Source organism: Melopsittacus undulatus, chromosome 5 (assembly GCF_012275295.1).
Source record: "Melopsittacus undulatus isolate bMelUnd1 chromosome 5, bMelUnd1.mat.Z, whole genome shotgun sequence".
Classification (NCBI taxonomy): Eukaryota; Metazoa; Chordata; class Aves; order Psittaciformes; family Psittaculidae; genus Melopsittacus; species Melopsittacus undulatus.
The window spans coordinates 49,960,583-49,976,861 of NC_047531.1; the positions used below are offsets into that span (position 1 = coordinate 49,960,583).

Below are 16,279 nucleotides of genomic sequence, written 5' to 3' on the forward strand. Positions count from 1 at the left end.
TTTGGTGAACACAAGCTGAGGAGTTTAAACAAAATAACGTAGTACAAGCAAATTACTAATCGTTGTGCCCAGCTACATGAACCCCATAGCTGCATGTATAGCTCTTCATTTAATTTTCCTTAAGGCAGCTCTGCAAATCCTGGATTTCTGTACGAAATCAGACACAAGTAATACAGTTCAGCATGTCTGAGACATGCAACTGAAAACCCACTTTCTCAGTTCCTGCAAATGGAACAAAAAAATTCATTTAAAATATTTTCAGATTTTTAAGACTGGCTGAATGATTTTTAAGTTTTGCACTGTCTCATGCTAAAATAGTTTAGAATTGAAGATGACTATTACTCCTTCCTGTATTCATTAAAGTCTTGTAAAAGAACTGCATTATTGTATAGAAGGGAGGCTCCTTAGAAGAGAGGGAGAAAATCTGAATGAAATAAGTGGTGTAGAAATAAAACCACAACAGCATTCAGGAGAGCTTAGGAGGCAAAGTATCAACATGTGCTGGTTGCCTTTATCTAAGATCCCTCTGAATCTAAACCAAATCTGTGGATTCAGGTTCCCCTGACTGCTCAGGGATTTGGAAATTAGATGGTTCGAGTAAAAATGCATGTGCAGAGTTGAATTTTCCAAGTTTTAACTGGCTTTTGGCTTGCAGGAACTCTGCAAACAGACACTGTAAAAACTTTGGCATACTGTTGTTTGGCTCTTGCACACTAGTGATCTGTTCACATTGACCATAAAATAATGACTAGAAGGCTAACCTGCAACTTAAGCTGTTGAAGTAACTTCGGGAAGGTTTTGTTTCCTTCTCTTTCCTCCACCCCTTAAGACAAAATGTCTTAAGGGATTTGTTTGCAATCTGCTAGCTGAAGCTCTGAGGCAAGTTTGCCAGATCTGAGGCTGCATCATCATTCTACACATCTGGAAGTGGTTTATGGGCTCTCATTCCTCCAGTGCAGCGTCTGGACCCTGTGCTATTCCTCAGCAGCAGAGAGAGAAAACCAGCACAACTCCAAAGTAAACTTTGAAGAGTCTGAAAAAGGAATTGAATCTTAAAACTGTTACTGTGCCCTGTAAGGCCCTTGTGCGGGGGACTTCAAAGGAGGTTGATGGTCAAGAAAGCTTTGGCAAGAGTGCTTACATCTGTGGGCTATTTAGGATCCCAGTAAATAGCTCTACAGCTCTTCAGGAGAGAGGAGTCCCGAATACTGTGCTGCTTTGAAGAGGTAAAAAGACTAATTAAGCAGGAAATATCTAAGCAGTAATGTCACTGTTTCTGAGCTTTCCCTTCTGCAGCCCCTCATTTTGTTACAGGACTTGGCAACTGAGTTAGGGGCTGCCAGGTTCCAGGAATTAATGTCTACAGTCAGGGAAAAATGAGTAAGTATTTGCAGGGGAACAAATATTCCTTTCTTTCCTTAAAAATCAGTGGGTAATCAATCTGAGTTTCTGAGACTTAGGAATGCTGTAGTTTTAGAACTCAAACTTGTATGAGAGTCTGTCTGAGTTTGGATCTTAAAGTTTAAAACATTGTTTAGTTTATATTGATTTAATAAGTTCTGAAGGTATCATGAAGCTGTGACTACCCAACTTTCATCTTGCCATGATCATCAGTACTGTTTGTGACTATCATTATAAGTGTTAACTAAAAGATAGTACTCAGCTCTATGCAAATCAGTGGAAGATTGTGATTTGCTAAAGTGGGGTTAGAAAGTTTCTCCGAGAGTATAGGGGATTCTGCTGTCTCTCTGCTTGCCTAAATGAGTAAACATATACAATGAATAAGAAGACAATACTTATATGTAATGCATGAGAGAAAGGCTTTCTCGGCAATGGGGTTTGGGTTTTTTTTGACCAATAAGCTTGATTTCCTGTCTGTGTAAATTAATGCCACATGAAAAGAATGGGCTGCTGCAATGTAGATAAGTGCTGCAGATTCGAAAGAGCTTTAGAAATATTCCTCTCAGTATGATTTAGTTATCTGTTACCTAAATATGTGCCAATACAAGTGGTGTGGAAACAAAGGCACATCTTAGCTTTTTAATGTATTTTTATTGTCATTTAACTTTTTAGTCAAAGTAGAGACTAATTTAGGATGCTGCCTGATCTTGAGCATTAACCATTGAGAAGCAGTCAGTTTCGTGACTCAGGTTTCAAGAATTCTTGCTGTTCGTCTGCTTTCTCAGGGAGTCTGAATAATTTTTATGTATGCATAGAAACTGCTATATATCCTTATGTATGCTGTGATGTGTCCATATCTGGATGTATGGAAACAGGAAAAATTGGCTTCTCTCTTATATACAGCTACCATTGCATAAGGTTAGATTACATAGTTTCATTTCCCCCTCCCCACACCCCCTGCACCAACTTCTGGTGCTGTTTCTTACTGTTGAGTTGCTTGGGGGTTTTTTGGTCTGGTGTTTGGTTTTTGTTTGTTGGTGGGTCAGTTTTTTGTTTGTTTGTTTTGCTGGTTTTGTATTTTTTGTTGCTTTTTTTTGTGGTTTGGTTGGTTGGTTTTTCTTTTTTTTTTTTTTTTTTTTTTGTTAACAGTAGGTTTGGGTTCAGAATTCCAGTGATTTTAATTTCTCTTAACCCTGTGTTTTAGAGATTCTGTCTTGACATCTCAGGCAGAAAGTCATGGGCACCCTTGGGCCTAGTTTAGAAGTACAGTTCTGGGGAAGGCTACCTCATTTTCTTCAGCATCACAAATAATGTGCTTAAATGCAAGCCACATTGCATAAGCTCTTCCCCCCCCACGCCCCCACCTTCTGTTAGTGGAAGTGTATTGCTGTTAGAAAGTATTTTCACTATTGCTCTGCAATTTTATGAGAATCTGAAAGATGCTGCTGCAGTATAAGATTCCCATATGTTTGGAAACATACTCCAGATTAGCATTTATCACTATGTTTTAAGTGAAATCAGAGGTAAATGTATTTACAAACTACACCAGTGGAGTGTTTTAATACTTCTTTGTAGGTGATTGGATGGGTTTATTAAAATTACGTTCTTTTCAGCCTGTTAGTATCTTAAATTAACATACATAATAGTTCTAACCCAGAATGTTAGTTATTTGTTTAGATGAGTTATTTACAAAGATAGAGTTCAATTTTACCATGTCAGTAGTAAAATTTGGTGGTGCAAACCCTTGTCCCTGATATAACTGCTAGTATTCACGTCTGATGTTAATGATTTTTTCTCCTTTAAAAATTGTTTATTTTTATTTTACCACAGATCACAGTTCTCATCCAACAGGACACATGGCTCTTTTAAAGAAAAGTAAGACAGATTAAAAACATTTGAAATATCTATTTTTAAAAGAGGACAGAGATGTCAAAGGCAATTTCTCATGCAACTGTCGTTACAGTTGCATGCAAATTTATACTACTAGTTTTGCTATATTATGCTTACCTTTCAGTATACAGATAAGACTTTTCTTGTTAACTAAGTCAGATCATTACAGCCATAAATCCCATTAATTTCAAATTACTTCTTGCTTTACTGCATGACAACAGGGGTCTGCAGTTTCCCACTAAGAGTGCAGATAGCTCCTGGTTTCATGTGGGTTGTGCCCATAGCGCTGAAGCTGTGTTTTTTTTTTACAGAACTCTGCACATTAACACTGCTCATACTTGCAAATGAGGTGTGGTCCCAAGAAATTTGGTGCTTTCATCAATTGTCAGGATCAGTGACTGAAACTGGACCAGTGTGTGCCTGCAGTTATGCACCCACATTTCTCCAAAGGCAATGGGCTCTTTCATCAGCTGGCTTAAATGGGTGCGAATTTGGTGACATATGTTTACCAGTTTCAGTTTATTCTCATGCCCAGTTCTGGCCAGTTGGCCCTTTTGATTGAAGTAGTTCAAAACTCTGTTCCCTTTGCTCTTTTATACACCTTAAAAATCCTTTTTATAGTGGTGCAAAAGTAACAAAAGTGTCCAATGCAAAAAAACCCTGACAAACCTCCCATTATCAAGGTAACTGCTGATGATAGCAATGCATTCCTTCCCTGTTGTAGTCAGTGAACTGTTCTGGTAAATGCTTATTGTTGGTGTATGTTGAATGACTTAAACTTGTACAAGACAATGTGGTAGGAACTGCAGATCACAGTATACAGCAAGGTCTTTGCTGTTGCATTGTTTTGATTTTACTAATTAATCACATCAAAATATTTATGTTTTCAAGTATTTTGGAACATTTCTGGCTTTAATAGCATGCTGGGTTTCTTTTCTAGGTTTTTAGAGTTTTTTTCTCAAATACACCTTGAAGATCTGAATGTCGATATTGGAAAAAAAAATCTCCTGTGTTTGAAGCTTTATCAGGGAAGCCTGAGAGAGGGAAAGGGCTAGCTAAAAATAATGAACTCCTAAAGTCCTGTGATGAGAAACAGCAAGCTAGTCAAGAAAAGAGAGTTTGGCTCTGGTAAAACTCAGAAAAGTGTGAACTTCCTAGTATGGATAACCCATATATATTAGGAGCTTGGTGATTTTAGTAAGTTATTCATGGAAATCAGATAACTGGAAATTATTGCAATGGGGGAGATACACAATTTTTTTTTTTACCATAATTTTTTTTAGCTTGAATAATGAGAAAGCAGAAGTTGATAAACACTGCAAACACAGGTTATGTTATGTGCTGGTTACAAATTGGATTTTGGTTTTAAAAAGATGCTTGGAATTAGCTATAATACTGACAGTCACCAAATTCTCCCTTTTCTTTCAGTTAACCAGATCTTACTGTTACTTCTTGTCTTAACTGTATGTGCCATTCTGTATAATAAAGTTCACCAAGTGCCATCTGCATTAAAGAATGAAACAGGTAAATGACTTGTACTTCTGTTTCATTTATGCTCTTGGTTTATATTCCTTTTTTCCTTATTTGAACAGTGCTTTTTTGTCTTACTGAATCCTGTTTTCCCTGCAGTAGATGAACTATTCACACTATTGCATATGGTCTGGGATGCAGAATTTTGTCTTCTGAATTACTTGAATAAAATAGTAGGAGACTGATAGTGATGACTAAGAACTCTCATTCTGATTCAGATTTTTATCCAGATGTCACTGATGTAGATGAAAGCTGGAGTATATCCTTATTTGTTCTGAAGAGCATTGCAGTTGTTGAGCGGTAATAAACTTTGATCACAACTTGTCCCTGTGGGAGTGCTCTTAGCCTAGCAATTCATTTCAGATAGATCATCAGATCTTGACATGACTTACAGCAGAAGTTTTTGCTGGAATTTTTATAGTGACATAAACCCACTAGGGTTGATGTGGTTGGTCTGGTGGTAAATCTTTATACTAATAGCTTATTCACTGTTCCCAATATAAACAAACTCTGTCTTGCTATAAACTATTTTTTTCAGTGTATTTCTGTTGTATATCAACTGTTAAGAGTTTAATGTTATGTTTTAACCAGTATAAATATATCCATATAAGTTCTGTAAGTTAATCAGTGCTAGGGATAAAAACCTTTCTTAGCAGTAATGTGAACTGATTCAAAAACCATGTAGATGGGGCCCTCAGTGACATGGTTTAGTGGTGGTCTTGGAAGTCCTGGGATAATGGTTGGATTTGATGATCTTAAAGGTCTTTTCCAACCTAGTTTATTCTATGATTCAATTTTGTCTAGACTTTTTTTTTCCCTTTTTTATCATTAGCAACTTTCTGCTGCTATAAAATTCAGCACTATTTCTTTCTGGCCTGCTTCCCAAAGAAGTGGAGCTCATGCAATTACACCATCTCTTTGACTTACCTCTTTCCTTTGATAATTTTGGAACCTATTGTTCACCTTATATTGTATATAACTGAGAAGTAGAAGTCTCAAAGGTATTTGAACTTCTTTGGGTTTCATGTGAATAAGCATCTGCATGGATGACAGGCTGAACTGTGCCTCTGAGTAGAAGGTGCCAAGAACTCTGTTATATATTCTGTTTGGAGACATCCAACAGTGAAAGCTCATGCTGTATGTGTTGCCAGATGTGGATGTGTATAGGATGTGGTAAGGAAACGGGGTGAATGTGATATGATTCAGCTTCTTCTGGAACTACATACTTGTTCCTGTGATCCAGATCGGATATAAAAAGATTCTTAATTTTCTGTTATAATGCATAGTTTTGTTTCTTGTAGTTGATTTGGAAAGTCCTGAGGAAATGGAAGAAGAAATCCCGGTTGTAATCTGCGCTGCTGCAGGGAGAATGGGGGCAGCTGTAGCAGCAATCAGTAGCATCTACAGCAACACAGAGGCTAATGTTTTGTTCTACATAGTTGGGCTGAAGACTACCATCCCACATATTCGGTAAATACCAGCCTTATTTTGTTTCATGCTGTGGTTAGAACCAGGCTGCTGTGTTCCTCAACATGCATGTAGACTTTGGAGGACTTTTCAGGTAAATGTTTCTCTCTTTAATTAGTGCTATACTAAGCAGTGCTATATCCAGTAGTATCAATACCCAGGATTCTCTATGTTTAGGAAATGGGACCGTTTTGCCCTCCGCAAGGCACTGCCTGGTGTAGAAGGGTGTGAAATAGCCAGCTCATGTCTGTAACTGCCTGCTGTAGATCAGCTGCAGAAAGTCTGGAGTATATAAGTATATACATGCTTGTGCTAGTCCCACTTAGTGACACTGCACTATCATCTGTCACTGTCTTCAGCTTAAGTGTAGAAAAACTTGATGTTTAAAGCTAATTTCAGCTGAGAGGGTGTATTAAAAGTTACAAATAGAGACACCAAAAAGCTTGTAATGAAAGCATTGGGTGTTAAAATTTGAAAATATTGTTTAAAAGAGGAGGAAGGTGTGAATCAAAATTAAAGCAGTTTCTTACCAGTGCTCACCTCTGGCTACTCCACTTCTGTAGCCTGTGTACCCACATTTTGTGTCAAAGTGAAAAGCTGTTATGAGTGGAGCTCCGCAGGGGGTTTTGCGTTTTAGTTCATCAGTAACCTAGATAATAATGGAAGATGTTCTCTATGAATCTTCAGTTGGCATGAAGCTGGAAAACAGACAGCAGGTATATTGAGAACAAGAGCTGAAAACAAAGTAATTGTGATGAATTGGAAAAATGAACTGTACAATGTGATCAAATTCAGTAGAGGTAATGACAAGGTGGGAATAGCTGATTGTATTTGCTCGGGGTGAAGCAGGAATTGGGTAGCATTTGTTTGAAAAACTGCAGAATTATATAAGGTGTGCATCATAGTGGATATACATGTCAATATATGTGATGACAGGAGACATGAGGAAACTTTCTGATCTTGCAGACGTTATTAATGCATCAGAAGAAATGGGGTGGGTAGTTCTAGGTGCTTTCAGGAAGGATTTAAAAGAGAAGTCAGAAGAGAAAATAAGCAATGCTGTCAAGAAAGCTGACACAACAATGGAAAAATAAGTCTAAAGACAATGTTGTTAGGAGCTAATGGGACAGGCATCTTGATGGATGTAAAACTGTGAAAGGGAGAAAACTAACCTCTGCTTTAAAGACATAGATAGGATATGAAAAAATGGTCTTTATAGGAGGAAAGCCTAGAAAAATAGCATTTGATGCTAGTGATGGTGGAAGAGTTGTTTGGGCAACAGGTGGAATCTGGTTTTGGCAGTGGGGTAGGATGTTTTGGGGGGTGTTTTGCTTTTTTATGTATGTGTGCAATAGCTGTTGACGGAAGTGATTCTGTCTTTGGACAGAATAGATCAAGTGAGCTTTCAAGTTTTGTTCTCCTATGAGTCTGCAAAATTAATACTGGAAGTACTTGCTACATACTCAGTATTTCTTTTACTGCTTCTTTTTTATCACAGAAGATGGATTGAAAATTCTAAACTGAAAGAAATAAAATTTAAGGTTGTGGAATTCAACCCTATGGTACTAAAAGGAAAAATCAGACAAGATGCATCACGTCCAGAGCTACTGCAGCCTGTGAGTAAATTAATACCACGTAACAAATTTTGAGTGTTCTTAATGCTTATTAAAAGCTTTACAATGTACCAGAAATTCTGTTCCGTTACATGGGGGGTGGGGTGTAAGTCAGAGAAGCTACATCTAGTCCAAAAATTATGCCCTCACTCAAGAAGGAAGAGTGCACTATAGCAAGCTCCTTACAACTTAGCTGTCTTGCTGGGACCTCAGTATTTGGTGGCATAAACCAGATGATTGGAATGTGTCATATCTTTAAGAATATATTTACAGTTTATTAGAGAGAGAGAACCTAATAGTGTTCTTTGTGCTTCCATGATGCTGAGTTAGCTGCATTCTGCTCATGTCCATGGGTAATTCAGAAACTAATGACTAATCCAAATATTACTAACTGGCAGAAAAAGGCAAATCAGCTGGTAGAAATTATTAGGAAAGGAATATGGATTAAAATAGAAAATATTATTATAACACAATACAAATATATAGTTTTCCTTCATCCTAAGTACTATGTGCAGTCTTTGTCCCCTCATCTGGAAAAGATGTAGCACCACTGGAAAATGTTCAGGTCTGTTCAGAATGTTTATTCTTGCTGCCCTTCTCTGAGCCTTTGACACATTTAATTATAGAATTTCTTCCTTCATGCAAGGAATCAGTGGGTTAAAACTGTTTAGCCTGGAAATGTGACCTCTAGTGTGAAAGTAGAGGTCTGCAGAACTAAGTGACATGGAGGACTGGATGGGGGATGATTGCTCACTATCTCTTCCCGTGCAAGAGCTGACAGTCATTGGATTAAATTAGTAAGAGTTACAGTCAGAACAAACAAGAAATGTTGCATTATTTTCACACAGTGTGTCCACTTCTGAGTTCCCATGTACAAGAAAGTTACAGACTTACTAGGGTCAGTCTAAAACAGGGCTGCAAAGATGACTCAGGGACTGGAGCATCTTTTGTATAAGGAGAGGCTGAGAGAACTGAGGCTGTTTAGCCTGGGGAAGAGAAGACGCAGGAGGATCTTATCAGCGCATAAATACCTGAGGGTGGGACAAAAGGCAATGGGCACAAACTAAAACACATGACATTTCTTCTGGGCACAAAAAAAAACCTTTTTCTTTCTTTTTTCTTAATAGTAAGGGTGGTCAAACACTGAAGCAGGTTGCTCAGAGAAGCTGTTGAGTCTCCATCTTTGGACATATTCAAAACCTAATTGGGGATGATCCTGGGCAGACTGCTCAGATGGACCCTGCTTGAGAAGAGGGCATAGATAATATGAACTTGAAAGGTCCCTTCCATTCTAAGTGATTCTATGAAGAAGCAGCTATTTTGGGCTGCTTTGCTAGAGCCATAGTAAATAAATGAGGGTAAATAATAATGGATTCAGGATACTTCTAAAGATACTGCTAAAGCTGGGGAGGAGAAAGCAAATGACTGGTGGCTAGTCCTCAATGAAGAGAGAAATTTAATTTAGCTTAGTTAGTTTAATTACACAGTTAAATAACAGTTTAATTGTTAATAGAGACAGAAATGTGAGGCGACTTCATTAAACAGCTTTACCACTTAGCATTTACCTTTCTTTCTGTTTAATAGCTCAACTTTGTTCGATTTTATCTTCCTCTGCTTATCCAGAAGCATGAGAAAGTCATATATTTGGATGATGATATCATTGTTCAAGGTAAGCTGTCATCCAAAAGACAGTTTCTGGTAAAATTACAATTAGAGTTACTGCTGCTTTTACAGTCATTTGGAAATACGACATATAATGGAAACAGAGGCAGCTGCTAGGAATGTTGTGCTCAGGGAAGCTACAAATCTCCTTGGTTTTAAAGGAAAGTCTGTAGAATGTCTCTGTTGAATTGTTGATTCTGATCAAAGTTGTATGCATGGGCTTCATTTTAACTTAATCTGGTCAATTGCTGAAAGATACGGATTTCACTTAGATGCTGCCATATTTATGAAGTATGTGACATGCATTTCCTGCTAGCATTTGAATTCCCACAAATGCTAAGAACATTAAGATAAGTGAATTTTTATTCTCCACAGCTTCTCTTGCACCTTCTTACAGTTTTTTCTCTATAGTAGCAGATTTCATAACATCTGCATTTAAAGGGGCTGATACTGGTCACTTCATAAAACCAATCTGCTCTGCCCATCTCATTTTAATTTGCAGTAGGCTTCAAATGACAATTCTTCAACATGCATGTTTCCAGTGGCTATCTCTGCTTTTTGGTTTTATTGTTCTCTCTTTCACCAATTGGCAAGAGCAATATTTGACTCTCTGAAAAGTTCTGAAGTCTTCATTTATGTTCCAATTTCATGAGCACTGCAGGCTGAGCCCACCACTTCTGGATCTCTCCTTGCACCTACACAGGCATTCACCAGAACTGTGATTGCTTTCAGCCTGAATTTGTTCCCTGGAAGGAGTCAAGGCAGTGTGGCTGAAAGAGGGGTGGTAGGGCTTTCCCTTTCCTGAGGGGTGTCAGCTTCTGTCAGCTGATAGTGTTTCTGGAACCACAGGATAAAGCTGCACCTAGTTTCATCTTACACCTCATGGCAGGCTGCTGCCTCTCCTGTCCCCTGCAGCTCCTGTTACTCGTGTCCTATCTACTGTTGTGTAGCTGCAGAATAGGCTGATTCAGCTGCTTGACCTGGCAGAAGAGTAGCAGTACAAAAAGAAAGAAAACCCAACCCTTTATTTTCTTCTCCTGTTTATTTTTCCTTGGCTTCAGCCAGGCTGTCTTGCTCACCCTTGGGTCACGCAGTCATAGGGCCCAGAAGAAGGGAATGAAGAAAGACATCTGGGAGCCAGGTGGAGGGAGGAAGCCTCTTCTGGCAGCTGCTCCCCATGTCTTAGCTCTAATGTGAGACTGTGCTCTCCGTCAGATGTCTCTGTAGTGGAAGTGAATGGGGTTCTGGGGGCTTAAATCTGTGATCACTTGTTGGTCATTACTTTCTGCAAAGCAGTAAGAGTGAAACATGCTGAACTTGGGGCTCAGCCCAGAATTGATTGGTTATTTATTTTTTTCCTGCTTTTCTCTAAAAGCTGTTTTCCTTTTTTGTTGCTTTCTCTCTTTCTTTTGCTTTTTTGTTTTGAAAAGCAGAAGCTATTTAGAATCAGGAGAAAATTCTTGGTAAGGCATGTTGATCTTTAACAATTAAATGCCCCGTTAGTTCAAATTCTATTTCTTGGTGGGACATGAATCCTAAACCAAGTTTTCCACCCAGCTGATGAGCTCAGACAAATAAGTAAATAAATTCTGCTTATTTCATAAGTAGTAGTTTCATTGTTTATAGTATGGAAAACATTTTTGGTTACTAGTCTTTGAATGAGCTCACCTCAGGCTGCTGGGCCATATGTGGCCTTCCAAGATGATTCTTATCTGTGACCAGCCCATGCCTAGCAGGAAAGCTGGTGGCTGTTGGGAGTTTGGATATAGACTCATTCCATTACTGTTGGAGCACTGTGCTTCTCACCTGCCCCGAAAACTGTTCAGACACATCAGGGCACCTGCTACTCAGGCGATGGGTGAGATGCTATGCACTGTGTTATTTCCCTCCATCAGGAAGCAGCTGGGTGGTCAGGAAGCCAGGGGGAATGGTAAAGCATATCAGGCACATTTCGATTGGCCAGTGCTGGGAATCCATGTATTTTAGCAGGAGGTATAAACACAATAAAATCAGGAAAAGCCTGATCTGTGCCAGAGATTGAAATGGTGCTTTTTGTGAGACTTGAAGAGGTTCAGAGAAGCTGTATATGCCCTCCCTGTCCAAGGGCAAGCTCTGTGAATGCAGAGCTTTGACACCAGGCTTCTTAACAGTGTAATCAGCTGCTGCTGTAGCTGATTTTGGACATTTAGTATATGATATGTTGAATACTGATGATATCTAAAGATAGGCCTCAGACATCCAGGTACAGGAAAAAATTGAAAAATTGTCCCATATTAAAAAATTCAGTCTTCATGAATATCTGTGAATCCTAAAATTGGAATGTTTCTAAGTAACATGCATGAGAACAGAAGTTATCCTACACACTCTGTATAAGTGAAGCAGGTTTCTTCTTATGCTTTTGACCTTTCTGCAATCAGGTGACATCCAGGAACTCTACGATACTAAGCTGGCTCCTGGACATGCTGCAGCTTTTTCAGATGACTGTGATCTGCCTTCCACACATGAAATGGTTAGAAGTGTAGGGATGCAGGTAAGGTGCCAATTTGGAATTCTAAGGGTGAATGTATTGGCCTACAAATGTAAGGTGATTTGATATATTTTCCACAAAGTGAAAGTTATATTTTTTTTTGGTAGTTTTCTAATAGTTTACTATAATTACAGTAACTCTGCAATGCTCTGCAGAGTTGTTTCCTGGAATAATTTCAATATCTATTGTTCTTAAGATTCTACTAAATTATGTTTGCTATTTTGCTGTCAGTAGATCATGAGCACATATGGAACAACTAATGAAGGCAGAATGGATGGTATTTCTATTAGTCAAGTTGGGAATGAGACTTGGGAAGACGAGTTTACAGGCTAATTCCTAAGCTGAGTTCCCTAGAATTGTCAGAATGCCCTGGCATTACAACAGTACAAGTGTGATATTACATCATTCAGAATAAGCTCCCATGGAATAATGCTGTGGAGAAACTAATTCAGTAGCTGGAAGTATCCTGCCTTTCAACCTTGTGTGATGTGGAAATGAAGACAAGTAACCACCTTCTAGAAACTCAGCTCTGGGAGGGCATATTTAGTCTCCATGTGAGTGATAGAGATGCATTTAAGCTTATCTTTATGGAGATTCATAGGGGCTAAACATACTTTTTTTATTTCTTAGAACACGTATATGGGATTTCTGGACTACAGAAAGCAAGCAATTAGAGATCTTGGCATCAATCCCAGCACCTGCTCCTTTAATCCTGGAGTAATTGTTGCTAACATGACCGAATGGAAACATCAACGGATTACAAAGCAATTGGAAAAGTGGATGCAAAGAAATGTGGAGTACGTGTAGAAATCTAGCTTTGCACTTTTAATACTCAGTTTGCAGTTTAATTTTCTGTTTAAAAGCTCTTAAAAGTTTTATAGCAGTCTTTCTTTGAGATCTCATCAAAGTAACTCGTGTTCCAGAATTTGCCTGCTTCAGTCTGACCAGTTGTGTAACAGGAAATGGCCACCTGGAATTTTAGTCTTTAATCACAAACCATGCTTAATCTCTAGGGACATTGAGAACACGTGGTTCTTGTTTTGGGTAACCAACCACACTGGAGATGAAACCACTTAGGATCTTCTCTTTCTGAGGCTTGTTTAAAGGGGGAATGTTTCCCTGTTTGTCTGGAGTCTGTTGTATTGTAACATCAGCCAGACTGACTGGACACTGTATTTCTTAAATACTAATAGAAACCACATTTTTTTTTTCTATACATGAACAAAAATTGACCATGAGTAAGTCATGACACAATGAAACAATTACTTTTTATTTCCTATGTTAGTTCACTGGTGACCTGTACTTGCAAACTTGACATTTATTTTCTTCACAAAGGGTTAAGTTTAAATATAGTAAGGCTGAACTGAAACTGAATAGCTTGTGCCCTTGGACTGTTACTTGTTAGTTTCAGAAATGAGCAGAGGAGACTCATTAATGGTAAGCATGTGCAGGAATGAAAAGCCATGTGTCTTTCACTTACTCTGGTTGTGTAATATATTGTGACAAGCTCTTACCGTGCTTTTTAAGAGTGTTTAAGAGAAAAAGCCCTCCCTGAATATTGCTGCAAATTTTCACTATGAAGTTGATTTTATACCTTAGTAACACATTCTGTTATTTTTAGCTGGATTTCGAAATGACAGTGCAATAAATTGCTTGGCAGTCAAAACCCAGTTTTGAAGGGAAGGTTCACATCTTTTTTTTCTTCTCTGTACACATCTCTCGGTGCTTCCCACATTTCCTCTTCATGGGGCTGGGTGGCAGGCATGGAGCCCCAGATGTGAGTGGCTTCAATCATGTGCCGGCCAGGCCTTCAGCATACTGCTGCCTCTCCTTACAGGGACTGTGCTCAACCTAGCCCTGGATATATCACAGGATTCATAGGGAATGGATGACCTTCAGCTGTTTGTTTATAGAATCAGAATGGTTTGGGTTGGAAGGGACCTTAAAGCTCATCCAGTTCCAACCCCCTGCCATGGGAAAGAACACCTGCCACTAGACCAGGTTGCTCCAAGCCCCATCCAACCTGATCTTGAACACTACCAGAGATGGGGCAGCCACAACTTCTGTGGGCAACCTGTGCCAGTGTCTCAGTACCCTCATAGTGAAGAATTTCTTCCTTATATCTAATCTCTGCCCTCTTTCAGTTTAAAGCCATCCCCACCTTGTCCTATCACTACATGCCCTTGTAAAATGTCCCTCTCTAGATTTCTTGTAAACCCATTCAGATATTGGAATGCTGCTCTAAGGTCTGCCCCGAGCTTTCTCTTCTCCAGGCTGAAAAATGTAATTGGACTTCGCAAAATTGGAAGTTAATTTATGGGTCTAAAAGCTTAAGAGAGGGGAAGAGAGGGAATGAAACATATGGAAACATGTACGTTAAGAAATAAGTGTAAATTATGTTTAATTCCTTTATGTTAACAGCTTTTTTTCTACTGTAAGCTTTATCAGCTGAGTAGACTGTCAGCAGTGAGTAGAAGTGATTGGCTTCAGCTGGGTCTGACTCCTGTTTTGCCTGGTAGCAATGAGTTACTCAACAGGACTTGGAGTTGCAAAGACAAGCAATTGAGAGCAGTAGGAAGGAGTATGCTGAGTCTGTTCAAAATGAGTTTCAATTTTGACAGGGTGCTTCTTTTTAATTTTCTGCCATTTGTACCTGTGTTTGAAATTTTGAATATTTTCTTTCCTCCCTCCCTTCTCCCCCTTTTGCAGGGAAAACCTTTACAGCAGCACCCTTGGGGGAGGTGTGGCAACCTCTCCAATGCTGATTGTGTTTCACGGAAAGTATTCCACTATTAATCCTATGTGGCACATAAGGCATCTTGGTAAGTTTAACTTCCTACTGTTTGCAGTTGGAACTAAATAAAGTGAGTGGTCTGTAGGCTTCCAGCACAGGACCTTATGTTACTTTACGTCAGTGCATTGCTTCATACCTCAGATCCATAATAGTCATTGAGTTGGATTGGAAAAAAAAGAAACAAATACCTAGGACAAAGTTACATGCTTGAAGATCAGCTAACTTGTATTGTCATAAAGTTTAGGAAGAATGTATGAAAGAGTTGAATAAAATGAGGGACTGAATACCAATCAGACCCTCTCTTAGACCCTCTCTTAGAAGGTGTGGTGGGAGATGGTGGGATGCCTGTCAGTGTTTATCTCCTCGGCATTTTGAGAATGTATTTACTTTTTGCCTGGCAATGGTGAGTTATCCTGTCATGAGACAATGGCTCAGCTGCTATAGTAGAATGAATAGTGAAAGGACTTTTTTTGTTTAACCCCAGCTATGCCAAGATCTTAAAATGTTAAGAAGGAGGAAAACTCCTGAGATTTTTGCTGGAGCATTAGAGGCATGAAGCTGAAAACAGCTACTCTGTCTTACAACCAGTTGTCTATTAACAGGTTGAACCACACTAATAAGACTTCTTAAAACACCCACTGAGTATATCTCACTCTATAGGGCCTTCAGTATGAAAAATGGGAATTTTAAACTTTTTTTTTAAATCTACTCATGCAGGGTGGAGCCCTGATGCCCATTACTCAGAGCATTTTCTTCAAGAAGCGAAATTACTTCATTGGAATGGGAGATACAAACCTTGGGACTATCCCAGCGTTCACACTGATCTCTGGGAAAACTGGTTTATTCCTGACCCATCAGGGAAGTTCAAATTAATTCGGCTTGATAGCTAATATGGAAACCATTGCACCGTACCCATGGTCTGCAGTACGTAATAGTTTGAGATGCAAAATGTTGTGTAATTAACTGATTTTTTAGAAAGCTAAGGATCTGTTAACTAGGTGAGTGACCATCAGTTTTGTGTGCTTATGGCTGGAATAACAGGCTTTCATGTAAAGTGAGGAAACAAGTTTACTCCACAGTAATGTATTTTTATTAAATGTTCACAGAGGTGAAATTCAGTGCCAAGTAGTGTGGTTTAATGTAAGGTCTTTATAAGTGAGACTCCAATGTCTGACGGTAGAAACACAGAAAAGACCTTTATCAGCCCCAAATGTTATCCCAAGACTGCCAAGGCCACCACTAAACCATGTCACTGAGGGCCTCATCTACACAGTTTTTGAACACTTCCAGGGATGGTGATTCCACCACTGCCCTGGGCAGCCTGTGCCAATGCCAGTCACACTCTCTATGAAGAAATTGTTCCTAATGTCCAGTCTAAACCTCCCCTGGTGCAAT

General features: G+C 39.0%; 1 protein-coding gene across 5 annotated transcripts; it reads left to right on the forward strand.

Annotated features, from left to right (window-relative positions):
- Window positions 1–889: 889 nt before the first annotated feature.
- On the forward strand, window positions 890–16,170 carry GLT8D2 (glycosyltransferase 8 domain containing 2). Of its 5 annotated transcripts, none has more exons than XM_031050031.1 (11): window positions 890–1,226; window positions 1,297–1,380; window positions 3,232–3,276; window positions 4,720–4,815; window positions 6,123–6,291; window positions 7,787–7,904; window positions 9,486–9,570; window positions 11,981–12,093; window positions 12,721–12,887; window positions 14,800–14,912; window positions 15,602–16,170. In XM_031050031.1, the coding sequence occupies exons 2-11, from the start codon at window positions 1,377–1,379 to the stop codon at window positions 15,772–15,774; spliced, it is 1,083 nt and encodes a 360-aa protein (XP_030905891.1). In that variant the 5' UTR covers window positions 890–1,226; window positions 1,297–1,376; the 3' UTR covers window positions 15,775–16,170. The 5 variants fall into 5 exon arrangements, with proteins under 5 accessions (XP_030905891.1, XP_030905892.1, XP_005150491.1 ...); XM_031050032.1 differs by having other exon boundaries at window positions 1,315–1,380; XM_005150434.2 differs by lacking the exon at window positions 1,297–1,380 and having other exon boundaries at window positions 15,602–16,169.
- Window positions 16,171–16,279: the final 109 nt, after the last annotated feature.